Source organism: Sebastes umbrosus, chromosome 7 (genome assembly GCF_015220745.1).
Source record: "Sebastes umbrosus isolate fSebUmb1 chromosome 7, fSebUmb1.pri, whole genome shotgun sequence".
Lineage (NCBI taxonomy): Eukaryota > Metazoa > Chordata > Actinopteri > Perciformes > Sebastidae > Sebastes > Sebastes umbrosus.
This window is the reverse complement of record NC_051275.1, coordinates 2,936,461-2,964,334: the sequence shown is the minus strand read 5'-3', so window position 1 is coordinate 2,964,334 and position 27,874 is coordinate 2,936,461. Positions and strand designations below refer to the sequence as shown.

General features: G+C 42.0%; 1 protein-coding gene across 3 annotated transcripts in view; it reads left to right on the top strand.

Moving 5' to 3' along the window:
- nectin1b (nectin cell adhesion molecule 1b) overlaps positions 1 to 27,874 on the top strand; it is a 241,540-nt gene that overhangs the window by 153,972 nt on the left and 59,694 nt on the right. For 2 of the 3 annotated variants that reach the window (XM_037776019.1, XM_037776021.1), the window contains exon 6: positions 15,499 to 15,646. In XM_037776019.1, the coding sequence (XP_037631947.1) occupies positions 15,499 to 15,646 (148 nt within the window). Of the gene's footprint in view, positions 1 to 15,498; positions 15,647 to 19,138; positions 19,379 to 27,874 lie in introns of those variants that run through there. The other variant, XM_037776022.1, reaches the window with a different exon arrangement.

The following is a 27,874-nucleotide window of genomic DNA, read 5'->3' as shown; positions in this document are numbered from 1 at the left end:
TAGGTTCATACTTGTATTTTATGTTTCTACTAGAACATGTTTACATGCTGTAATGTTCAAAAAAAACTTTATTTTCCTCATACTGTCGGCCTGAATATACCTGTATTTATCCTCTGTCTGAAACGCTCTGTTTTAGTGCATTTCGACGGAATTGTGACGAAATTGCAACAGAATTACGTTGCTAAGCAACAGCTTGGGTCCATGTTTACTTCCTGTCAGCTGATGTCATTTACATACACTGCAACAGGAAATAAACTGGGACACATTTAGACTGTTTACATTTAAATCTGTGTAAAGGGTCTAAATATTGTATATTTGTGACATCACAAATGGACAGAAATCCAAACGGCTTTTTTCAGACGCACAGTTTTTGAATACGGACTGTGTGTATTTCCCTGTGGATTGAGCGTTTCGATACTTTCACAGTATTTAAATAGGACTTAAACCTGCTATATAATAAAAAAAAAACATGAAAATCTCACTTTTTTATAATATGGGACCTTTAAAAGAACTGTTAAACTGACCCAAAACACTACACAGTGAATAAGATTCAAAACATGAAACGTAGTATATATAGTATACAGTCAGACACAAAGTTAGGCTAACGTTATGGGTTACATTTTGCAAGATACCGGTAGATTAATTATGTGGGATTAGCTGACGTTTTGTTAGCATTCAGTTAGCTAACTTATCTTTGTCCAGTGTGCAGTTGGCATTTGGCTTGCAAATCTGAGGGTCTTGTACACATCCGTTTGTAAATTGTACATGGGCCTCCGATTTTGAATTGCTGACAGGTGTTCACTAACAGCAGAATACATCAGTGACCGTAATGTGTGGCAAGCTGTCAAGGTCCTCCTAATTTGTATAGCCCAATATCATTAGGCTGACTAATTTAAATGTTGTAATATATAGCCCCTTTGCCTTTGTGAGCTTGTCTTTATATGGATATTTGTCTTTTGCGCGTATTTTATACATTTCTGATGTTGAAAGATTGACAGATGATAAATGAATAGACCGATGACAAATAATGCTAGCTACCGTAGCTACATACGCTACCCCTCCAAGAATGGCGGCGCCGCCCCAGAATGCTCCATGAATCTCACTCCCTATAGCACAAAGACTGTATATATAAAGATGGACGACATGACGGCTCCCCAAAAAAGAAAGTAAAAACATCTGGATTGCCCCCCGGTTGGCTGTCTGCAGTATAGGTCATAAATCCCGCCCCTCCATGTTAGCAGATAGGTCATGGACCAAACTAAAAGTCAAAGTACATGTATAATACACTTTCTCTAAAGATGTTATCTGTCATTTTAGGTAGTTCTTATCACGCTGTTAATTTGTCTGATACGTTTGGTTTTAATGAGTTATATGATGCTATAAAAAAGGGGTGAGACGTCATGATTGACAGCTGTGATTGACAGCTGCTCTGAGTGAAGTAGTCAGAGGCTTGGGAATTGTACGAGAGACGAGATGTAACTTTAACTTTCCATAACCGTCACGAGTCTCTGTAATGGAACACGTGTCAATTTGATCATAAATGTACTTATAGAGATATTATGGTTAGTTTTTGTGTCTTTCTAGTCAAACAGCTACCGTAGTGCTAACGTAGCAGCTAGATGTCTCTTGCTAGCAAGCTGCGGCTGTGCTTGACTTGTGATTGGCTGGGGTGGGTGTGTGGGCGGAACCTTGATACCATTGCTCCAGCTGCCCCATCACTACCGAGCAGACTCTGACTCGAAACGACGTCAGAATCTCAAGATGGCAGCTCCCATAACTGGGATATGTTGGCTTCACTTTTGCACAGTGAGAGGAAGTGGAGACACATCATCCATCTTTATATATATACAGTCTATGCTATAGCACAAAAGCAAATAATAAACAGCATAGCTGATGAGCTGCAACAAAGACTCAGTGTAGGGAAATCTAAAATCACAATGTCAGCCAGGAGAGAGGTACTTATTGCAGAGGGAATTCACATTCTTGTGCTTGAATCCAGCGGCCTGCCTGTGTGTATAAACTGAAGCAATGCCAATTTCCCACAGAGAACACAAGCAGTCCAGTCCAGGAATGTAAATATATTGCATTTCAGATCTAATACTCAGCTCCACAGAGGTTATTTCTACATTTGAGTGTGTACGGTCCTTGAGATGACACACTTGCTTAGCGGCGGGGGCAGTAAAAGGGGCCGGCCTTTGGGATGGGATCTGCAGACTCACCAGTCCAAAGTGTTGCTAAATTGAAAACCTGCTCTCGAACACATCCAGACTGACTGGGTCCGTTACTCTGTCAGCTTTTAACCAGGCAAAGGAAATTACAGCCGTGACCTCGTGGCGCTTGCCAGGGAGAGACACTGAGAAGTAATTTTGCTTACACAGAGGAGAAGGTAGAAGAGGGAGGACGAGGTGCAGACGAGGGGTACAGATCTGTATAAGCACCGCGCTCCCTCTAGTTTAGAGCTGGGAGCAGCCGTTAAATTAACATTCAACACATAGAGGAGTTCAGCTGGGGCATGAAAGGGCTCGAGAGCGAGAGAGTGCCTGCTAAAGCAGACTGGGAGCCCTATCACCAACGCTGCACGGCCAGCTCTTTTTATAAGCTAGTTTTCAGATTAGTGGTGATGCACGGCAGAAGAAACGGCAGCAGAGTTACCGTGCACTTCAAATCTCCCCCGTCATAAAACAGAAAAATAGCATCCCACTGGACATGATACTAGTATATGTTTTCTAATTAAAGTGCTGGAGTGAACGGGCCAGTGGGCAGAATGGATGGAAAGTTATGTAGCCTCTTTTTAAAGTAAGCTATTACATCTTGACAGGAGCTACCGGCTTCCTGAAGTTAATAAATGAGTGCAATTCACTTCCTGGAGCGATGTTGCGGTTTATTCCCCCATTAGGAGGCAGTGGCCCACCCATTCCAATCATTCTTTAATTAGAACTGTTGTTATTTAGGCTGTCGCAGGAGGTAATACCTCATGACAGCATCAGGATCAGCTTGGCAGCCTGCAATCTCATATTCATTGACAGGGGGCTTTGGTGCCGCTTGTCGTCGCTCCATCTACCCCGCCGGACTCAGCGGTGCACCAGACACCTCCAGCTGATGCCTGCGTGGTCACGTGGAGATCTCCAGCCAGCCTTGCTGAGGTTGAGTGTCCTTCCGTTTATGTGTGGAAACATGCTAAGTGTTTTTTTGGGGGGGGGGTTTTATTATTGAAGGCTCGTGATACTTCCCCAGATTGCCTTAACGTGGCATTGAGTCACAAAATGTTGACACAGGAGAGGCTATGAAGTGAGACAGAATGGCTCAGGAGGTATTTATTCAGCCAAACAGTGACATCCATCCATTACTCTAGATTTGGTCCTTAAAGCAGCAGTAGGCAAGATTGGAGCAAATATGATCAAAAAAAGTTATTTTTATGAAACGGCCACTATATCCTGGCAGTAGTACATGAGACAGGTAATCTGGAAAAATATCATATGCCTCTCTGTCCTCCAGTGCTCCTGATGGTGTCTGCAAGATTTCACAGACAATGTCAATCACTCACAAACGAATCAAATATGAATCAATATTCTGTTACTGTAATGCCTATTTCTCGCATAAAATGTTTTCAGAAACATCTTGTAGTGTTTAGCTGAAAAATTAAAAAAATGTTTGTGACCCAGGCGGCATGTTGAGATCAGTTGAGGAAATACCAAGCACCGCCCACCAGCCGAAGCAAACTTTCTCATTTTACAGCTAAACAGTACACTACAAGATGTTTCAGAAAATATTTTACATCAGAAATAGGCATTACAGTAACAGAATATTAATTAATAATTTCATCAGCGCTGCCTAGTTTGACCGTGTAATGGGAGTTTGCGAGTGATTGACAGCTGCCTCCATTGAATGAACAGCCAATAGGAACACTCTCTCTCTCTCTCTCTGAAATGACCTGTGACTGGCCAAAGTAGATTTTTTAAAGCCTGAAAACAGAGCCAGGAGGAGGTGCAGAAGTCTAGTTTACTTGAATTACAATATGCTGAAAGGTCATTATGGAATTTTTGCCCAATGATGCAAAACATATTCAGACTACTGGCACTTTAACTGTCTGTCTGAGAAAATAATAATACAAATTAAACACAAAGACAAATATGCTTAAACAAAATAAAAAAACTACTATTCTGTTCTACTCCGGCCTCAGGTGTTTCCAATGGTGGCCCAGCAGGCCCCAGACAGTTAACTTCATAATGGGCTTGGTTTCATCTTAATAAACACACCCCATGTGTTAACAATTTGTGTTTAATGAAGTGCTGCCCTCTGCGGAGTGATATAGAACAGCAATCACAGACCATCACAATCCCCCTGCTCCCATTGCCTCCGGCCCCTCTCTCTCCGCTCTGACACATCGGGGTCTGAGAGGTGGTGCGGAGACAGACCATCAGCGTGAATCTATAGGTGGGATCGGATGCGGACCTCTCCAGAGGGCAGAAAACGTAGGACGACTTCAGGAACCCCCGGCTCCCAGAGGAGACAGCTCTGGAAACATTGAACTTTAACAAGATTACCAACTTGGGGAGGACGGGATGTGAGAGGGAGACGAAACAGCATGTGCCGCTTGGAGTTGGCAGCATGAAATACAGATTTATGAACTCCATTAAACCACATTTCTTTCTCTTTATTGGGGCCTGCAGCATTTACCCAATGTGGAAAAAGGATAGAAAAAAATCTCCTCCAGATAAATTACTAACAGCCTGGGCATTTACTTCCACATAAGGTAGCTGCACAACTCATGAATAGAGAGATAAAAGCAACCAGACACCTTGACTGTTTCACTCTGCTGGTCGACTGGCTGCCTATGCGATGCCGAGCTGGAAAAAAACACAGTCGCTGTGGTCTTTGGAACAGGTGGCCATCTCAGACTGGCATTGGTGGGGTGGAGCTGGCGTGGGTTAGTAGCCAGACTCTCAATCTGTCCACTTGAAAACTCCCCAGCATTGCTGGAAAGTATTACAGCCCCCGTGGAGAAGATAGCAATTACAATTTCTGATGGGAGAGAGGGAGACGCGGCAGGAGCCACATCCATTCTTGGAATATGATCAGACTTATAACTGGAACATTTCTACAAAGCGCCGATACGCAAATGTCCTCTTAATACCGCCAGTGTGATACCTTATAGTTTCACGCTTTCTATATAGCCTACTCTTCCTTTTTTACTGTCTTCTGTCAGATTGCCAGGGCTGACTGTACATTTGAAGACATCATTAAGCTGCGAATTGTCTTCCCCGTGCCAGTGTTTGATGAACTGCACCAAGCCTCAGCAGGTACATGGCAGCGATCTGCTGAAAAAAAAAAAAAAACTGCTTCCATTTAAATCCTGCATTGCTGCATTCTGTGACAGATTGGATTCGGAGTGGGCAAAGCCCGCTCCAGCTGGAGACCGCTCACCCTTTGGCCCCCTCACCTGAACCCCTCCTGCTCCGGTATGTGTGACTAACGTGTTCTATGGGAGACTGGTAACACTAGAGCCCACATGTTTTGGCTATTGAGTACAGCTGGCGCTCGAGATTACACTGTTTTCACACATTTGGACGGTCCAGACGCCGAATCACCGTGTCACTCTGCATGTAGGTCACATTTGCTTAGAAAAGGGCCACAAGCAGCAGCAGTGAGGAAGTAATCAATTTTCAGGCCACAGCTTCAGATGATCAGTTGCATTCGCTCCATAAAAATGTTGCCAGATCTTCTCTAAGTAGTAACCGCCCCCCTGTTGGGAGCGTGCATATAAATCTGTGGGCTCTGCCTGAGGAATGAATAAGTAATAATCACATGCAGGGCACTTATTCGCTGTATCCCCCAGAATCCCATGAGACCTCTGGCTGGCTGAACGTCTGAACTCTGCAGCAAACAGAAGAACCTGCTGGGTGGAAGTTGCACTCAGCCAATGACGCCTTCTTGGTGGATTGTCAGGGAAATGCGATTCTCCGTGGGCTACCAGCTGCCTTAAACGTAATGCCACAAAGGCTATCAAAGCTGACGGAGGACTGTGTGCAGGCCTGTGACTGTGTTCTATGTTTGGATGCGCTGCGGTGCAGAGAAAAACAACAATCGCTCATACATCTGGCGCAGCTCGATGAACTCTGGGGAGCAGATGTGACAAGACTGAAGATTGCCGCCACCACCACGGAGGGACCTGCAGCCACAAAAGAGCCAAGGTCAAGTTCCGTCAGCTCAAATGTGCCACCGTGGTGGACTGACAGCACAGAGGGAGCCACCGCATGGATGGGTGCATTACACTTATTGAAAATCAATAGCAATCTTTTAGTGGCAGCTACAAGACATATTTGAACAACAACCTTTACTCGATAGAGTTTGGTCAGATTTTATGCAGGTTTTCCACTGGTGAAAAATCAAAGGAGGTCAAAGGGTCTTACACTTTAGAGGTATTCTATAAGTTTCTTGATTTTGGTGACACCTTTATGATAAGAGCTCATGTTTCGATTTGAATATTAGACAATGCTCTCCGTGAATTTATACCTTTGTTTGGCCTTCTTGTCAGTGGTGGGAGAAGTGCTTTCTAAGGAATTTCCTGGGCTGTTTGTCTTTTTTTATGTTAGTTATGGTAGTTTGTATGTTTCTGGGCCCACTAGTGGGCCAAATCTTTACATTTAGCTTTCAGAAGCAGTAACGTAGAAATACTCTATTACAGGCGAGTCCTGCATTTAAATATGTACTTACGTATCACATACAAGTACAAAAGTACCACATTTTGCATTATTGCTTCTGAATGGTAGTGTTGTAGAAGTATGCAATGGGTTTTTTAAATGGGTTTTTAGTTTGGTTAGAGGCCTGAAATAAGGTGTGTGGTTAACTTAGCTTAAGAAATTTAACAGTTTGTTCTACGACATAAAATACATCAATAACTACCCCACTCGTGAATTTTGAAGCCTTTATGTGTCTTAAAAAAGGCAGTTGCTAACGAGTGGCTAAATGAGACTACTAAACATCATCACGCCGACTCATCCGCCTTTACAGCCTCGTTGTGTATGCTCGCGCTCATGATACTGTGGTATAGTTCGTTTATAGCCTAACGTTAGCTTTTTACATATGGCGATTGCATTTACATTTCAAAAATCATAAAAAGTGGTGTTCATTTGTGGAGATTATCTTGCTGAACAAAAAGTGTAAGTATCATAAATGTTTGCCACAGAGATTATTTTCTGCAATAATCCAAAACCCGATGGGAAATTCCCATCGGGTTTTGGTCGAGGGAACCCAGGGCGATGCTAACTTCCTGGTTGGCATACAAAAATATGTCATCCCTGGAGCACTTTATACAGTTCATATTCAAAACAATCTGCAGTTACTGCTTTCGTGGACAGAAAAACAGCATTACCTCCGCCAACGAGGTTATGTTTTCGGTTTGGTTTGTTTTTCTGTTTGTCAGCAAAATTACAGGAAAACTACTCGCCCGATTTTCATGAAACTTGGTGGAATGGTGTAGCATGAGCCAAGGAAGAATCCATTACATTTTGGAGCGGATAGACCTTGGCAGAGGTCTATGCTCTCCGAGTGACCTTCTAGATTCGTATGGAACAGGAGATGTTTCCTGGACAATCTTAACATTTGGCAATCCTATATGTAAAATTTCTACAGATCTGGTGTTTCATTGAAAGCTGTGGTTTATTGTTTTAATGGGCAACGACAAAGCCCCACCTGCTGGCAGCAGAGAAAAGTGTTGTTTTAGTGGTAGCCTTCTAAGTTATTTATAAATGAATATAATTATGGATTAATGCCTGACATCAAAATCCTTGGTTGCTGCTGTTACTTATCATTATTCTACAATTCAAGGTCAGAGTCTGAGTTCTAAAATGGTGTTTTAAATGTACTTGGCTCCAGAGACCCACACTTGCAAAGTCAAGTGCCTGGAGTGTGGGAAAACAACAATGCACAGGCCCAAAGCCTTTGATAATGAAAGTGTTGCACAAATTTGATATTTATTTTGTAGCTGTTGCACAAATTTTGATGCCACATGGTGCTGACTGCTGTTCCATTCATTTGAAAGTCTGCCATTGGGGAGAAAAACTTGAGATTAAACACATCCCACCAGCCACAGGATATTATGAGTGGAGATTGTTATAAAGCAAACCTGAAAATCAGCAGATTTATTGGTGAATGGCTAACAGCTAGCTTGTCAGAAAAGAGTCTTGTGTGTTATTCGGAGATGATGGTACCTTGCCAAGAACAGACTTTTAGGATCTCAAGCATCTTTTTCAGAGGATTATTAAACATGAAAGCAGCAGGACAACGTGGTCAAATTGGGCAAAAATAGCTAACGTTACCCAAACTGACGGTGCATACAAACTGGGTGATGAGTAATTTACATTAAAAGCAAGGTGAGGAGAACAGTTTAAAACATAATCTGACTGAGCACATACCGGTGTGGGACCCAGCAAATTATTTACATGTACAAAGTAGTTGTTGCTCCACCATTTTTCCAACTATAATTGCCACTGTAAAAGAGCATTCTGTCCCCTAACATTTAGGTACAGGGGAGACCGGGGAGTGTTAGCTGTAACACTGTCAGTTTTGACCAATCAGAGAAGACCTGTGGTGATGTCATCAATATCGTACACTCCCATTTTTTGAGCTCATATGAGAAGTGGCATGTCTCTGTGAGCAACATTATGGATTTTACGTCCCCAAAAAAAAGATTTTCAGGTAAGAAAGTAAAAAATGGTATCAATATTTGTATCAATTCTTGCATAAATTGGATAGCGTGGATCTTATTTCAACAAATTACCTTTCATTGTTACAACCATCCCTATGGGGTAGGTAGTAACAACTATGCAAATCTTTGCATTTGACATTAACTGACATGTTTGATTGTGTAGTAGACGTCCAAGTGAGTTCTATTTGTAATACGCAAATACGGGTACCGTGTGTAAAAGTTTGAGAGATCCAGCATGAACAACCACTGAGGCTACATCCACACTAATACCTTTTTGTTTTAAAATGAAAATGACCTCCGTCCAGACAAGTGTTTTAGGGCCGTTTCAGAATCAAAGGTCCCATATCGTGCTCATTTTCAGGTCCATACTTGTATTTTGTGTTTCTACTAGAACATGTTTACATGATTTAATGTTAAAATAACCCTTTATTTTCCTCATACTGTCTGCCTGAATATACCTGTATTTACCCTCTGAAACACTCCGTTTTAGTCCATTTCAACAGAATTGCAACGGAATTGCGTTGCTAGGCAACAGTTTGGGTCCATGTTTACTTCCTTCATTTACATACACTGCAACAGGAAATAAACTGGGAAACTTTTAAAATGTTTACATTTAAAACCGTGTAATGGTCTAAATATTGTATATTTGTGACATCACAAATGGTCAAAAATCCTAACGGCTTGTTTCAAACGCACAATTTCTGAATACGGGCTGTGTGTATTTATCTGTATATTGAGAGCTTCGATACTTTCACAGTATTTATAAAGCACTTAAACCTGCTTTATGATATAAAAGACATGAAAATCGTATTTTTACAATATTGGACCTTTGAAACGAAAACGGGGTATGCAGCGTTTTCAAGCGTCTAGTGTGGAACAGTGTTGACACCAGGCATAAACGTAGCAAAAGTTATGCCTTTTAAAACAAATTAGTGCGGATGTAACCTGAGTTACTGATGCTAAAACAAAAAGGTGCTACTACCATTCCAGGTCTCCACTATTGTATGTATAATTACTACATACAGTACACCTGGGGTGTTTCCAGTATTCATTATATGAAAGTTGTAGTTTATTGTTTTAACAAATTGAAATGTTTTACACCTTCTAGTGAGTCGAGAGACAAAGTTTCCTCTTCCTGTGAACAGCGTGGTCTTAATTTTTCTTCTGTTTTCATGCTGAAGGTGTAGGTAATGATGGTGTTGGTGTTGGTATTGGCACTGTTGGTGGTTGTGAAAGCATGAAGCAGAGACATGCTGCATTCAGTAGCTCATGCCTATTACTGTTGATTCTACAACAAGGACAAAGGAAAGCCCTCTTCATGTAGCATACTGCCTGTTGTGTGCAGCGTGGGGGAATTTCCAAACGATTACTTTCACAGGACTAAGTCACTGGCATCAGAGAATACTAACACAACAGAAATGTGTGTCTCTGCAAAAAGATTAGAGCCACAGTACAGGGGCTGAGTATTATCCAAGGTCAGGCATAAATATTTGTCAGTGACTCATTTGACTGTCATGCTCACCAGCTCGCTTAATTTTTTCCTCAACTCTTGTGGCATCTGGACAGCTGAACTCCAAATTCCACGCTTGTCTTCACATTCTTCAATGGCTCCTGTCCTTGAGTGGTTTAGGCAGGAACCTCGGGTTCACTCCATCAAAGAAAAATGGTTTATTTTTTAAAATAACTCTGGGTTTAGATGCAATGTTAAGAACTGGATTTTTTTTATTGAATATAATTGAGCTCCTACCACCTTGTTTTCCAAGTTCTCAGCAATCCATGTCCTTGGAAATGCATTCCCTGCTGTAACATCATCAGGCACCAGTTACCTGGTACAGTTGTACTATCTTACTTGGAATGATTGAATTTGAAGGTGTCGGGTTGGCTGCACATACTGTAGAAGGGCTTGGCTTCAGGGCCGGCTTAAGGCATAGGCCATATAGGCAATCGCCTCGGGCGCCACCTTCTGGGGGGTGCTGGTCGCCCTCTAAAAAAAAAAAAAAAAAAATGCCAGTGGGCACCATTCCTGATTTTCTGAATTGAGGTAACAAATTAACAGATAAATAAAGAAAGAAAGAAATTCGCTTTTCACCCCTGTAACTCTCTTTGTATTGAAACTGACTAAACACTTTTAAGCCAACAATATCAGGGACAAATTGTTTATTTATACTGTAATAAATACAGTTATTTATTGTAACTGGGGAGGGGGGAGGGGGGACTGGAGCCGATCCCAGCTGACAGGGCGAAGGCGGGGTACACCCCGGACAGGTCACCAGACTATCACAGGACTAACACATAGAGACAGACAACCATTCAGTCTCACATTCACACCTACAGGACATTTAGAGTTAACAATTAACCCAACCGGCAGAGAGAAAACCCACGCTAACACGGGGAGAACATGTAAACTCCAAACAGAAAACCTGCGATCCTCTTAATTTTAGTCTTAAAACCATTGTGATGTCTGATGTGCGTTACGGTTTATGGGGCTAGGGTTAGGGTTCTGGGGTAACCCTACAGCCGGGGGGGCTACAAATCCCAATTTCGCCCAGGGCACCAAAAGGCCTAGAGCCAGCCCTGCTTGGCGTCTGTAGAGGGCAATCTCAGAACCCGTCGGCTATCGGTCTGACGACGGTTTACCCTCTGGGGTCAGGGGGCTATATTTCTGGGGTTCCAGTGTAGCCAGAGGATATCAGGGCCAAGACTTCCTTTTTTCGTGCACTGCTCATTTTTTACAGTCCAGTAAGCAACCTGAGACGCAAGACTGGAGTTGGAGTTGAGGGACGACGTGTACAACCGGATTGTTTCACAAGTGGCCAGTTTACAAACTGATCTTAAACCAATAAAAAGCTAAATCATTGTTATCCGGCGGGATCCTAGATTGCATTTCGGCCCATGCGTTCCGCCTCTTTCGCTCTCCACACAGACTGCTCACCTGCATTCAACCAAAGCCTGCTTGAACGTGATTGGTCAATCCTCGGACTACAAACAATATTATCCTGCCTATGAATGCAGAATGTGTTTACAGAGATTATGTGGGTATAGCTCTTGCTTTTGTGATAAAATGATCCCAGCTCAGCATCATCGGTGCATTTTGCTACACCGTCCACACCGGCGCCAGAAACATTTTGCTGAAACATTTTGCCAAAACAGTTCATTCGTGTGAACATTGGTTAAGATAAGGATGCCTTAATGTACAACTCGTGTTCTGAATATGAAAGCTTTAATTTTTGATGATTCTCCAGGAATATAAGAAGCAGACAAAGCAGTCAGACCGCGCGCCAGATGGCTCACCCCTACCTTTATGAAGGAGGTGACAGTCCAAATCCTGTGTGCACAGTGCCTAAGGCTCCACAACAGGGAAATTGCATTCTGATCCAGTCCACTCCTCTGTGTGTTAGTGTTATACAACAGACTATTGTGTCTGGCATTTGCATTAGGGCCATGAAATTCAGCCCACTGGCTTTCACTATGTAGCGCGATGAGACAACAGTAGGAGTTCTGGCTTATCTGTTGCCATGCTACGGCAAGATCACATTCACGCCCGCTCTTCAAAGCTACTCCGCAGCCTTTTTCATTGAAATGAATCACAAGAAAGAAGTGTATGCGCTCACAAGAAAAACCTATTTACTTTCGTTTGGTGTGCAGATTTGACATGATGTGACTTTTAAGTACCAGGAGACAGACAAATTAAAGCAGCAGCGTGACACGACAACCTGATGGACACGATATGTGCGCGCTGACTTTGAGGTGTTGGGTACAAGGTGGAGTAACGTGGCTTGCTATTGTGTGAAGTAGTCCTCTGTGTATCCGTCATTATGGGCAGTGAATCAAGCAAGCAGGCAGGGGCTGTTGAGAAGAGGCCCCCTGGGAGCGAGGCCTTGTCCAGTCACTACCGGGAGGGACGGCCAGATAATAATGGAGACATCATGAGGGCAGGAGATAGGCTTTCCTTTTCAAAGTGGAAGATGGGGAGAATTTGCAGTGTCCCCATCACAACAGGCTCACAGCCATTGATTGGTCCCTGGCCTGTCTTAAAAAGGACAGCTTTAACCGCTCTCATCGAAGAAAAACAGATGCCAGGGCTGTTTGCCTTCAGAAAAAAAGCTCCATTATGCTTCTGAAAAGACATTGTCCTATTTTAGTAATACCTGACATCAGTTGGGACGCAGTAGAGGAGGTTCACATGGGACCCCCCTACAGTAATGTAGCTTTTTATGTATACGTGACAACAGATGAATTACAGTTTGACGTATTCTGATCTCATACAGGATGATTCATTGCTGAAATGTAAAAGGCGTAAAATCAGCAGTAAAGAAGTGGCAACGATTTCAAAGTGTGTCCCACTTCCTGCAATGTATCGAGCTAAAACAATCCTACGCAGGCTGCAGATGATCACAGCCCAGTGCGGCTCTTAAAGGTCCCATATTGTGCTCATTTTCAGGTTTATACTTGTATTTTGTGTTTCTACTAGAACATGTTTACATGCTGTAATGTTAAAAAAAAAACTTAATTTTCCTCACACTGTCTGCCTGAATATACCTGCATTTACCCTCTGTCTGAAACGCTCCGTTTTAGTGCATTTCAACAGAATTGCGTTGCTAGCCAACAGCTTGGGTCCATGTTTACTTCCTGTCAGCTGATGTCATTGACATACACTGCAACAGGAAATAAACTGGGACAAATTCAGTATGTTTACGTTTAAAACTGTGAAATGGTCTATATATTGTGGATTTGTGACATCACAAATGGACAGAAATCCTGACGGCTTGTTTTAAATGCTCAGTTTCTGAATACGGGCTGTGTGTATTTCTCTATGGATTGAGTGTTTGATACTTTAATAGCAGTATTTATATGGCACTTAAACCTGATTTATAATATAAAATACATGAAAATCTCACTTTTTACAATATGGGACCTTTAAAGGAGGGTAACGTAATGAGAGTTTTAGCATCTTTTGCAACTCATTCCAGTCACTAGGAGCGGCAGACTGGAATGAGTGACGACCAGAGGAGGTGCTGACTTTTGGAATGACCATACTGATGAATTTGTTAGAACGTAAATTGCGGTTACTGTTAGAGATATTGATTACTGAGCGGAGATATGGAGGTTGGTTTTGCCAATGATAGTTTTAGAAATGAACTGTAGATCTGACGCCTGGTATGGAGTGATGGTCAGTTGACTAGAGAATGCAGGTTACAGTGATGAGAGGGGCACCAGTGACAAAGCAAATGGCAGTATGGTAGATGACGTCCAGTTTATTGAGAAGATTTTTGGAGGCAAATCTGTAGATTAAAGCAGCAGTGGGTAGAATTGGAGCCAGCCACCAGCCAGAGCAACCTTTCTCATTTTACAGCTAAACAGTTCACTTAGAGGTGTTTCTGAAAACATTTGAGGAGAGAAATAGGCATTACAGTAACAGAATATTAATTCATATTTGATCAGCGCTGCCTAGTTTGACCGTTTGATCGGAGTTTGCGAGTGATTGACAGCTGCCTCCGTTGAATGAACAGCCAATAGGAACGCTCTCTCTCTGAAATGACCTGTGATTGGCCAAAGTCTCCCGTCATGGGCTAGATTTTCTAAAGCTTGAAAACAGAACCATAGGAGGTGCAGAAGTCTCTCAGAACACTTGAATTACAATATGCTGAAAGGTTATTATGGATTTTTTGACCAATGATGCCAAAAATATTCTGCCTACTGCAGGTTTCAATCGCCATAATCCAGGTTTTTCCAGAACTGTCATCTTAATCAAGGTGTGCTTTGCAGAGTGGATAAAAGATGTTTTATTACGGTATAGAAAACCAATTCTTGCTCATACCCAGTTATTTATAGGAATTTACAAATGTGAGTACTGACTCATCCAGGGAGGAGATTTTGAGGTGAGCTTGAAGACCATGCATTTTGTTTTATTAGTATTTAGAAGAAGATGAAGGTTACAGAAGGCATGTTGGATACTGTTGCTGTTTATCTTCCCACTGCTATCCCTGTGCCTGTTTTTAAAGTTAATAGCCTTGGCTTTATCAACAGAGCGGTGACTGGAATATTGAGCGTGGAGCAATGAGGGCAACACCAACAATGTGAAATGTTTACCGGGTTAGACCGTCATGTCATTTGAGCTGACAGTCGTAGACTAACTTTTCCATGTTTTGCTCTCAACAGAATTAGGTAAACTGTTTTACTTTGGCAACCGCACACATTCTCTCTCTGCAATGCTGGAAATACATTTTGCATTCATTACCCCCTGCTGGCAAGGACTTTTAAAATATAATGGCTCTGTCGTGCTCTTAAGAGTGCATTTGGGTTCGCTGTCAAATCCCAGCCAATTTAGGCCCCTTTTGAACAATCGACGGAGTGCACATTAGAAATGCAGCGGCGGCTGAGTGACCACAACTGTGTGGTATTCATGCAGAGCCAGGCTGAGCAGGACAATGGCCTCGACCTGAAATATGTCTACAAAAATAGCGTTCGGATGTGTTTTATGACAGAGAGCCTCAAGTCTGACAAATAACCGTGTCAAATGGCTCTTGTAAAGATTTTTCCTTTTACACTTTTTTTCTTCTTCTTCTTCTTTTGTATGCATTGCTGCTTTCATTTTGAAATTACAATTGCTGAAGCCCAGAATATTTGTGCTTTTTTGCAAAAAGTTTTCCTGCCATTGACGTGGAAAAACAACGTGTCATTCAGATGTAACATTAGTGTTTCTTTGTCCTCACTGCAAGTTCCACCCGACAGCATCAATTACTCAAAGAGCACCTATCCCTGACACTGTTATTTCCCCTCTTTGTCTGCAGAGAAGCCGATGCCGCAGGGTCCCCCAGGTGGTGTTATCGGGATTCTTGGAGGTGTCGTTGCCATCGGGCTCATCGTTGGCGTGGCCGTTACTGTTTTCATGGTCCATCGGCGGCAGCAGAAGACCCGCACTGAGACAGATAATGACCTGTGAGTACCGAGCCTCTGCCAGAGAATATTGAAGGGGGGGCTGGACAGGTGGTAAGATTAGGTGCACTACAGTCGGCCCACGGGGAGAGAGAAACACTTTGAAAAGGACAAAACACTTTTTTGGGAGAGTTAATGCGTTCAGAGACAGAAGGACACGCGGCAGACATGTCGCTGTCACTCATTCTGAGAGTCGATAGTGTCCTTTCCTATAGCTCATCTTATGAAAAATAACCCAGACTCTTAAAAGGCAAGTTTATTTTCGTTTACTATCGCAGGTACAATCGATGATTATCATTGAAGCAGAACTTATTAAGTAGCTGCTTGATTGTAATGTGGGCTGTAGTGAGCCCATTTCCCATTAAAACACTATTGTTTTAATCAGGACTGATTGCAGGAGCATTTGCTGCAGTCTCTTTCTTGGGGAAAGGCTTCACCTCTGTTGGATTATTTGTTACGGTATCATCAGGAAGTGAAGGAGGTTCTCCAGGAGATTCTTGAATAAGCAGTAGGTCCAGAGGACGACCTGTTAATAAAAGTTATTTGGAGAAACCGACATTCTCACTCCCAACTCGTCAAATAGCGCCGCTTGGTCAGTGCCCCTCGGCATCGGACATCGACCCACAGCGTATCCTCTATTGCGTTACTTTTGGAAAGAGCGAGGACGGCGTATCAATATACGCTTGTTACATGCATAGTGTCCGTTCAAAATAAACTTCAAATTAAGTTAGGTTTAAGCAATGTAAGGTAAGGACGGTTGTGGTTGACGATACTGGCGAGTTACGTGACTAAAGACTGACGTGACAAAATAAGTCATCGTTGCTTTTAGGGTGCTTTCACATCAGGGACCCGGTCCCGGATCCGAGTACACTGGACCCCAAAGTCCAGTTGATAAGTGTGCATGCTCTGCACCGTAATCGGGCACGGTTCGTCGATCCGTACACGAGTCCACTTGAAAAGGTGCTCTGAAGTACGGTTCACGTGTACTCGGGTACGGTTCGCATCAGGTGTGAAAGCCAACCGTACCAAAACACGGAAGTGGACCGCTATTTAATGCGAGTAACGTTAGCATTCAACGAGTAGTTGTGAAAGGGCAAGCGTTTTTCAACGCCGGCGGTCTCCTATGAGATCTGTATATACGCGCAGCATGCACCGATCGCATCCTCTGAACTGTATGGCCATGTGTGATAAAGCAGGAAGGCATTAGTTTAATGGTCTGCCTCCGCTCAGCTGCTCAGCGGGCAGAGAGAGAGACGGGGTGGGGGGGGGAGACAACGTGTAGAGTCGGCCTATTTTCACATCAAACTCGGTGAAATAAGAGTTTATTTCAACCAAACCAGAGTCGGTGATTGTTGGAAAGAATAATGACGATGGTTTTGGTGATTTTTTTTGTTTCTGTCAAGTTTGAATGAAGTGATTTATGATGCTCCTCCGCTAGAACAGCTGATCTTAACATAAACAAATACACGTGGATGATGACGTAAGTGTACTCAGGTACAGAACAACTTTACTAATGTGAAAGCTGAGAGGGGGGGGGGGGGGGGGGCAATCGTTCTCGGGTACGGTATAAATCTAAATCGCACCTAATACGGAAAACACCCTTAGTTTCACACGGGGCACAAACACCAGTATCCTGGTTGAAAGTCTTGTGTTTTTTGAACCCATACATCCCTTGTTCCCACCCTTAGCAGATTCTCACGCCATTAAAGGTCCCATATTGTAAAAAGTGAGATTTTCAGGTCTTTTACATTACAAAGCAGGTTTAAGTGATATATAAATATTGTTAAACTATCAAAATACTGAATATACTGTACGAAGAAATACACACAGAAACATTCAGAAATTGAGCGTTTGAATCAAGCTGTTAGGATTTCTGTCCATTTGTGATGTCACAAATATACAATATTTAGACCATTAAACGGTTTTAAACGTAAACATTCTAAATGTGTCCCAGTTTGTTTCCTGTTGCAGTGTATGTAAATAACATCAGCTGACAGGAAGTAAACATGGCCCCAAACTGTTGCCTAGCAACGCAATTCTGTTGCAATTCCATTGAAATGCACTAAAACGGAGCGTTTCAGACAGAGGGTACATACAGGTATATTCTGACAGACAGTACGAGGAAAATAACGTTTTTTTTTAACATTACAGCATGTAAACACGTTCTAGTAGAAACACAAAATACAAGTATGAACCTGAAAATGAGCACGATATGGGACCTTTAATACTACGTCACTTGCTCCAACCGTTGAATAACGCGGTGGGTGGGTTAACATTGGAGTCAGTTGAAAGCCCGGTTCGTTAAAAGGTGCCTCCGAGCGTCAGTTTCTGATGACGAGGGCTGTTTACCAAAAGGCCGTATTTGACAGGAGTGAGAACGATTTGGAGAAAACTAGCGGATCAAAGATCTGATGATTGGGTTTGGAAACATTGAAGCCTAAAATCCCATTCAGTTCAGCATGGACAAATGACGCAAATATGATTCAAATATTAATCTATCAAATCTTATGCTGGGGTGGTAATTAAAGCAACGTTTGTAGGTCATTTAAATCGAATGTATTTTAAAATAAATAGGACTCCTTCTTCCGTTGCATCAATTAAGCCAGTCAGACTGCTGTTAAAGATAGATTTAAGGACCGACTTCATTTACTCGTGCTGCCCCCTCCTCCAGCCAACCAGGTAATTTTGTTCTACCTGCAAACCAGGGGCCGTGACAATTTTGAACATCGCCAGCTGCTGCCCGTACGCAGAGGGGGAAACAGAAGTTGCAGAGGATGCAGCTGAGAGAACAACAAGTAACACAGCATTGTGAATCTAAAATATCTTCACGTGCTATTCCAAAGGTGATAAAAGCCTCTGCCATCTGTCTGGGAAGACGTGTAAGAAATCTGTTTTCAACAAAGAAGGAAACAAGCATTCAAGTTAAATATTGCTAATTGTTATAAACACCTGGTTGCCAGGGTTTCCATAATGCTCTTGGCTACACTGATGCAAACCACATCCCCATGGGAATGATGTTGCTGTGTGCAGGGGTTGGCTATCTTCCTCCCTGGGAATGTTACCAAAACAACTGAGGGTTGGGGGTGTGCAGGATCTGGCTGAGGGTGCACATGAGCCTTTAATCAACTCACATGATGAGATTATAATGCTTATTTTAGAGGTCCCCCCTCCAGAATCTTGTAATTGATTTGATATTCAAAGCAGTGATGCTAACATCAAGCGTCGACGGGACGCTCTGCCAGGTTTTTTTGCCCTCCCGCGACTCCTCCTGCTGCTCGTCTCGGGCGGCGCTGGAGTCCACGGCCGAGCCCCGCGGAGAACCCCAGATAGCGTGCCGCTTCTCCCTCTCACCAATGCTTTTTAAGACAAATGAAGCGCACAGACTCTTACCTCTCCCATTGCTTTCTGTCTCTTTCTCCCTCCCTGCTAATCTATCTTGCTTTCTTACTCTGATGCCAAAGTAACTGCTCTCTGTTTCCCGCTCCCCTCCCTCAGCATTGCTGTTGCTGCTGTGGCTGATAGTTGTGTGACACAGGCTCCAGAGAAGCCAGAGTCCCCCACAAGGAAAGTAGAGGCACCTGACCCCAGTCTATCCCCCGCCGAACCCTGTCCTCCTGGATCCTCTATTCTGTTGCCTGCATGTAATGGTGGCCTGCAAGTGACATACTTGAGCACGCCATTGTGAGCGCAAAAAACGCATTCATCGACACGATCGCTTACTAGACATTCACACCGGACTTGACATCTGAAGAAGTTTAAGGAAATTTCTATTTTTCTTTTTGACAACAACTTGAGACGTTTGAAGTGAAATTCAAACGTCTCTATTTGGTGCGTGACAAAAACAAAAACCTCAATAAACAACTTTGAATGAAATTAAACTCGGTGAAAAACAGTGCCAAGATAAATCAAACTTAATTAAAAGTCTCAAGATAAAATATACAGCTCCATTTGGAGTTTATCAGATCGGGGGGGAGCTTGGACAGAACAGAACACTTTTTTTAGTCGAGATTGAACATAGAGCACATATCAAATTGTTAATCAGAGGCAAATCTGTAAGCTTACAGAGGCTTTGTTTTACATAAGCTAAAACTCACTGATAATGTCTTTGTTAACACACCACATTGTGCAATCTCCCCTCCCTCCGCCTCTTGCTCTTTCCCCCCCTCCTTTTGTGTGCATGATTGTCCTCAAATATGCATGACAAGAGTTCTGGTCGTGTCAGTGCTGTGGAACTGTTGTTATTGTCTTCTACTTGTAGCTCGGCATGTAAAATACTTAACGTAGTGATTTAAAGCTTTAATTGTCCAGGTGAATATCGGTGTCCTGTGGCATGTCATCATACATGTTCAGTGTCTTACAAAGAAAACTGTTTTTGAAATGTCTAATCATGTGAGAAGTTGAATGTGTTGGGGGTTTATTTGAATGCACAGAACCACTGCGAGAGATTCATAGTTTTATATGAGTGTCTGATGTCAGGGCAAAGGGGAAGCATTTAGCCAGACTGTTTAATTCTGCATGTTGATGAGCCGTTAATCAAGCCTGGGCATTTGATAACATGCCTGACTGCACCGCCAGTCACGCCTCTGTTTGCCCTCACAAAGCAGCACACGATGTGACTCGAAATTGGTCAATCCTAATAAATCACTGGCCCCTTCAGAGGCTGCACTGGCACAATAGTCGACTGATTATCAAAATAGATGGGCATTGTCAAAAAAGCGGTGTTCTCACAATAATGTGTTCATCGCTCTGTCTTTTGCCCGAGCGTGATGTATGACCTCCAAAACGCCCGAAAAGCGCTGCCAATCGTGGCGCCGTTCCCCCTGCAAAAATGAATTCACTCGTTGGTTTTTCCTGACGCGCAGCTGGTGTTGACACAGTTGCAGATCCATCGCTGGTGTAAATCACTTTGATGCCAGCTTCCTGGACATATTTACTACAATATCTGAAAAAGAATCACATGCAGAATGTTAAAAAGGATGATGCATTATGAGCTGGATGTTATTGTCACCAAACAACATCAACTCTGCTTTCTCAACGTAGGTACAAATTCTTCCACCTTAGAGGCTGGAAATGGTTTCCCCAGGACTGAAATGTAGCACCGTTGTGATTTTGGAGGACACTTGAAATTACTGATAGACTCTCCAGTGAAGTCAAAGTGAAGAAATGGGATGTTGTAAAAAAATAGATGTCTTTTTTAGTAACACAATTTGAACGATGACACTGGGAGAAGTGATTAGTAGAGATATTTTTTGTACTTGTGTACCTTTTGATTTATAAACCGGTCACCAGTGCTTTTCACCATTGCTGTGTGGAGACCATAGAAATTGAATAAGAGTAAAATGGAAATTTCCTATTCAAATCAATTCAGCAGAATGGTCAGAGCAGGAGCCATTTTTATGTGTACTGTTGCAAAGAACGTAGCGGGCTACTTCTGTATTAAACCGACTTGCCGCAAGTCGCGTATTCACCGGGACTCACTCATGCGGGCGCGTGGTGCAACACGACAGCGTCTGCGTCGAGTACGCGTGACCAAAAGATACACTGACCATAGGAAATCTATCAGAATGGCCTACTACCTTTATAAATGTGGGTACGATTATCGGAGTAAATAATATTTTTCCTTCTGAAACTAGGGATGCACCAATCTGACTTTTTCAGTTCCGATATCGATAGCGATACCTGGGCTTTGGGTATCGGCCGATACCGAGTACCGATCCGATGCCAGAGTTTAATTAATAAGCTCTATGCCTCACTGTGTGGAAGTGACTAGGATCATTCTGTTGTGTGTAAGGCAACGCCAGGCTTGACTTAAACATTACTTTCCTAAGTTTGTAAAGCAAAATGTGACCAATAAATACATAGATAGAAATGTATTTAATGGTTCCTCATTATTAAAATGTTAATTGGTACACTAACAATTCAGTGGAAATTACAATTCAAGTGTTAACCTTTTAAATGCAGCAACAAATTGGTCAAAACCTAAACAGGAATTAAAATTCCAGTATATAATGTAGATAGTATGAAAACATAAAATTGAATAGATCGGCCCCATTGTCGCCGATATCCAATCCAGCTATTTTTATCGGTATCGGGCCGATATCCAATCCAGTATCAGTACTGGTGCATCCCTATCTGAAACACACTGAACACATTTTGTTGGTAGGTCATTCTGAGCTGTAGCTCTATTTGTCAGAACATCGGCTTAACGGCGGAGCAACACTGACTACGTTAAAGGTCCTATATTGTAAAAAGTAAGATTTTCATGTCTTTTATATTATAAAGCAGGTTTAAGTGCTTTATAAATACTGTGAAAGTATCGAAGCGCTCAATATATTGAGAAACACACACAGCACATATTCAGAAATTGTGCATTTGAAACAAGCCGTTAGGATATCTGTCCATTTGTGATGTCACAAATATACAATATTTAGACCATTATACGGTTTTAAACATAAACATACTAAATGTGTCACAGTTTATTCCTGGTTGCAGTGGATGTTAATGACATCAGCTGACAGGAAGTAAACATGGACCCAAACTGTTGCCAGGCAACGCAATTCTGTTGCAATTCTGTTTATTGCACTAAAACGGAGCGTTTCAGACAGAGGGTAAATACAGGCATATTCAAGCAGACAGTATGAGGAAAATAAAGTTTTTTTTTAACATTACAGCATGTAAACATGTTCTAGTAGAAACACAACATACAAGTACGAACCTGAAAATGAGCACGATATGGGACCTTTAACATGCACTACATTCCATCTACACTAATATTTCGAATATGACAATATTCCGCAATTTAATATGGGTCATATAAACAGCATATTCTGTTTGAATATTCCAAATTAAGCCTTATTCAGAATGGAGCATTTTCTGATTAAGACATGTGGGATATGCCGATATTATTCAGGTTTTAGGAGCATTCATTGTACATGTAGCACGTTCAGAATATGCGTCTCAGTTGGGTTTTTTACGGCAGTTTGTGACACACGGCCCCTTGCCTGTTCACGGCCAGCTCTGTGCGTTGTACACAAACCAACTAGCCAGACAGTTTGCAGAGATGTATGTCCAAAAGAAATGGAAGAGAAACACACCTACTTTTAAACATTATGAAAGACTTTGACTGAAGGTTTTTTTTTTTTTATATGTGCAAATATCACAATGTCGACATTTTCAAGAAGGTGGTTGAAGGAATGAAAGAGGGAGGCTGTCTTTGCACGGTCAAACAAGTCCACCCCCAGTTAATCGAAGTATAGCACGGCTGCGTGCAGGCTAAATGGGTATATTAGTGGAATATTCATTTTCATTAGCTATGTAAACAGCTTATAGGAATATTATCTTTTTCAGAATAAGGTCAAAAACAGAATATTTTGTGCATGTAAACAACAACAATCGCCATTTTCTTTAGAACTAGTGATATGACCACGGCAAACAGTTCATTGTCCGTTCTACTCCTATTCTATTTCTATGGTGGAGACCTTTTAAAAATGTGATAAATGGTAACTCATTGTTGGACACCTTCTAGCTTTAAGCTGTAACCAAAGTAGGATTGTCTTCCTTTGTCTTTCTGAGTCATTCAACATGGACTTACTGTACTGGGTGTGAAATCGAATCATTCACTGTTGTTGTTTTATGAGTGAAAATGGTGCTTGGTTTCTCTGTACAGAATGTTATACATGCAGTGCAACTGTCTATAACAGTCACCTTTATTTTCATGTTCTTTTGTATAGCAGTGTATGTAATCTAGTATCAATGCCTGAGGTGTTGAACAAGGTTGGGAAACTGGCCGTGTGTGTATAATTGTAAAGTTAAGTGTTCTAAAGACAAAACCCTCCTCCAACAACAGAAATAATTTTTTTGATAAACTTGTCAAAGAACAAAAACAGAAGTCATTTTGTTTTATTCTTGTTTTGTTCTTTCTTCTCTTGTGAGAAAAGGGGGGAGGGGAGTGGGAGCTGAGCTCTGCAGGGTAATTGTTGTCCGCCTTTTGAAAAGATCGGAGCGAGACAAAGCATGAAAGTAATTGCCTCCTAAAGATCAAATCACATTTATCCCGTCTTGCAATTAAAAGTATCATTAGCATTTAAATTGCCAAATAAGATTGTGATCAACAGAAATCAATGAGAGCACCGAGGATCAGCTCAAACACTTCACATTGTTTTCCACGAGTGGGGCTGTGTGGTCATGTGGCAGCTCTTTAATCCAAACGCTTCCGGGGGGACGCGACACTTCACTTTCTCTCACATGCATGACAGAGAGAGTGTTTCTTCTAACTGACGGATGTCTTAACTCTGATTATCTGCAGCCTAAAAAAAACTGCCTCGCTGTCACAAAAAAATCCTAATAGAAAGGTCACTTCTTTTGTGAGTGCATTGTAAAAGTCATTTTCTTTGTTGTAAATCTTCCCCTCACAGATTACTCTTCTCAGTTTAAGGATTAGTTATGTTTTCTCCTCGCTATCCCCCTTAAATCTCGCCTTAAGCTGCCCTGAGCCTTTTGTAGCCAGCAGAGCGAGGAGGAGCGAGGTCTTCAAGGTGGATGTCTAGAGTAGGAAACAGTGCAAACTTGAATGTAGCTTATGGTTCTCTGCCCGGTGCTTTCTGCTCCCCGCAGGCTTCCTGGTGCTTGTCAGCTTTCATTAGTGTCTTTGTCTCAGAAAGCCAACGCCCACACGCTGCCTGCATCGAATTCAGCTCCTGAGGAAGTCTGCGTGTGATCACACAGCTGAGATGCACACAAGGTGGTCAAGCTGAGATGAACGTCACCGGGCTGCATCTGACTAATGACAAATCGAGCAAACATTAAGTGCACACCGCAGAATAAGTTAGATTTGAATGCATCGTGGGAGTGGGGGGGGGGACTGAATATCTTACTCACCATATGGCACCAGTATTCACCACAGCAGAAACAACCTTAATACATATTTAATAACTCTTACTTACTCTTTATTTGGGTTGACACTATCTTGTGCTTAACATCTTTTTTTATTCCCGACGGCAATTTCCGACCAGTCAAAAGGTTACATCTCCACAGTCGTTACGCTCCGAAATATTAAGACAAGAACAAGTCAACAACATTTACAAAAAAAAATGAATATATATTTAAGATCAAAGGCTAATCTTTTTGAGCTTGAAAGCAAGCTTTGAATGGGAAAGAAGTCATTTCATTATTTAGCTGGAGTGAAGAAAAATGCATTCACCTGCGAAGCAAGCATTCCCGAGTGACTCCGCTGCTGACACTGTGCAGCGTCTTCTGATGAATTATTCAGGCAATGAAACGTTACATTTCAATCCAGCTCGCAATTAGTTTTTCACCTGCATTTGAGTTTATTCTGTACACCTACATGTAGATCCTCCATTTGTATGTGTAGCTCATTCTGTGTCCAAATGCTACACGCTATTTCTAAGCTAGGTCTGAGCATGAAGTGTGTGCTCACGCTGGAGCTTGGCAAAACAAGTACACTCAAAGATGCGTACTAAAGTTGAATACTTTTTGAGTGCTCTGTTGATGGGCTATTTTTTCCCCACGATGCACTGCACAGGAAATATGAAAACATATTGAGGACAATGGTCCGACAGTTTCAGGAACATCTTAACAAACAAAAATTGTAGTATTAAATATTTGGGGCAAAATACTTTGGGCCTGTTTTTCATGGTTTTATCCCTCCTTATAATTTAATAATTAATCTTATGCTGAGATCTGACTGTGTGGTAACATAATTAAAACTAGACTTGTTTATGTCTGGACTGTGTACCGTCAGTCTGTGGATTTGTGGCTAAATCATAAGACAAATAGTCAGTGGTCATGTTTATAATGTTAAATCCAGCGGTACATGTCCACCAGGTCCGGCGAGGACACTATGGGACGCGCTGCTCCACTCAACTGGCCGTTCAAGCTGTGACGTACCATAACGTGGAATGCACCTGATTGGTCCCTGGTTTTCTGCTCGCTGTTTCAAACAGGAAACAACATGGCGGCCTGCTCCTAAACTTTATATTATTCTGTCCAAACAAATCCACCAAAATGTACTTCTGAAAAATGTTATTAAATCTTGTTTTATTTAAAACTAGATTGTCTAGTTTGACAGCTTGGTCCAAGTTTCGTGAGCCGATGGGACGAGAAACACATGCAGACTATCACACAGGTATTGAAAAGAAACTCCCAGGCTATAGCCAAACTTAGCAGGAAGCAGGAGAGCTGTCCGTTGTAAACATGGATCACAGTTTAAAGACTGACTTCCTGGTTCAGTTTTGATCTACTGTAATTGTAGTTGTGCTCACACACAATATGTCAGGTGGATTAACTTTCAGTTCTATCTCCTAAATTGTTGGGTTTTTTAAAAATGAATTCTGATCATCGGACCACTTGTTTTTTTGGCTCACCGTACTTGTAGCAAAGTTACAGTGTTAGCATATCTCAGCTATTACTTTGGTGAGTTCATCAGTATCAAAACTGAGCTGCCAAAACTAAGGAAATCAGGCCCGAGCTGGAATGAAACTGGAATTATCCTTTAGATACTGTCAAAGATGTCAGCATGTGATATTCACAGGAAAGAAAGGAGCTTGTCACAGCTGGATAAAATGAAAACAAATTATATGGATAGAGATGAGACAGCTTCAGAAGCATCTCCGAAAACAAAACATGAAGTATTACATCTTTGGGAAAACATTTAGCTTTCCCTTTTTTTAAAGGGGACGTATCATGAAAAATTGTGCTCATACATTTGGGTGTCTGGAGTGCCTACCAACCCACAAACTATGAAATAAGACAACCCAGTCAGTTGTTTGTGGGCTGCTTAGATCAGAAAACATGTGATTCAACAAGTCATTCCGATTTGGCTCCCCTTTCTATGTCACATGCAGGCTCATTAGAATATACCACCAAAGAGTATAGAAGCAAAGAGACAAAACTCTGGTGGTATTTTGAGCCGCTGCCACCATTTCGGACTGAAAACGCTTATTATATTTATAAAATTTGTTTTGTTCAACACAGGCAATTTCGATAGAGACATTAAATAAGACAATAGGTGGACGTTTTACTGGCGTCCGGTAGTCACTTTCAGTCCAAAATGGCGGAAGTGTAGTGTAACCCAGGTCACAAAGAGTTAACACACAGAGGTGCCTTAGCCAATCAGAGCGCAGGTTTACCGCACCCCAGGCAGGCTAGATAGTATATGCTACTCAAACGCTAGAGGACACTGTGAGGAGAGGAGCTGCTGCTGAATGCTCATAGATGTGTGTGTGAGAGAGGCCCTGCTCACTGAAAGCTGCTGAGCGACACAGAGAAACTCCCGAATTGGTCAGGTTTTTTGGAGAGATTCAAAGTTGATGGCGAGCTAACCCAGACGAGACCTCTAGATCCTGGATTGAAGATCCCAGAGCCAAGAATTGTCAACCTTGCCCCTCTTCTGCCACGGCGGTAGGGTAAACATCACAACCTTTACACTCAACTCCCAGCATCCCGTGCACAACCTCAAACCCCAGACTCTGACTTAACCCCTTTTTTGACTTGACTTGGAAAACATTTACCCTCTTCGTGCTCCCTGAAACACATTCCCTGTGCCGGTGAAAGGACTGAGTGTTAACCATCACACTGGTTAAAGTGAATGGACTGAATATTCATATTATTGATATGGTGTATTGTGATGCCTTGGTAACAATGTCTATTACTGGAATAGTTAATATTGAATAATTGTAAGGTTGAAACGAGTTGAGAAGTGATAATATTGAACCGGGTTATTGTTTTAATATTGTTACTCATTGAATGTTGGATCCAAATATTGAGAATTGAGATTTTGAGTTATTGATATTAGGGTGCACCCAGTTAGAAAAAATAGTTGGTAACAACTCAGTGGTTGAAACCCTGAGTGTGACAAAAGAAATATTTCATTGCTGAGTTGAAACTGAAGCATCTTTGTGCAATTCATCTGTATACTGAACTCATGGGTATTCATTTTATTTTGTTTGTTATTTTCTAAAATACAAGGTACCAGTTATTAGCTTTTTGTCTACTGTGGTCATTTGATATTGCAAATAACTTTTCTGCCTCCTGTTCGAGTTTGGTATCTTCTGATTCTAGTCCAGTATAATTATAGTGATAGGAGCTGTGTGCTACAGTAAAAATGGCGAGCTAGCCAGGAGGCAAGTGATTAATTTGCAATATTAAAGGAACACTGTGGAAATAAAAATTAAATTAAAGAAAAAAAAAAATGGATATAGTTCGGAAACACAA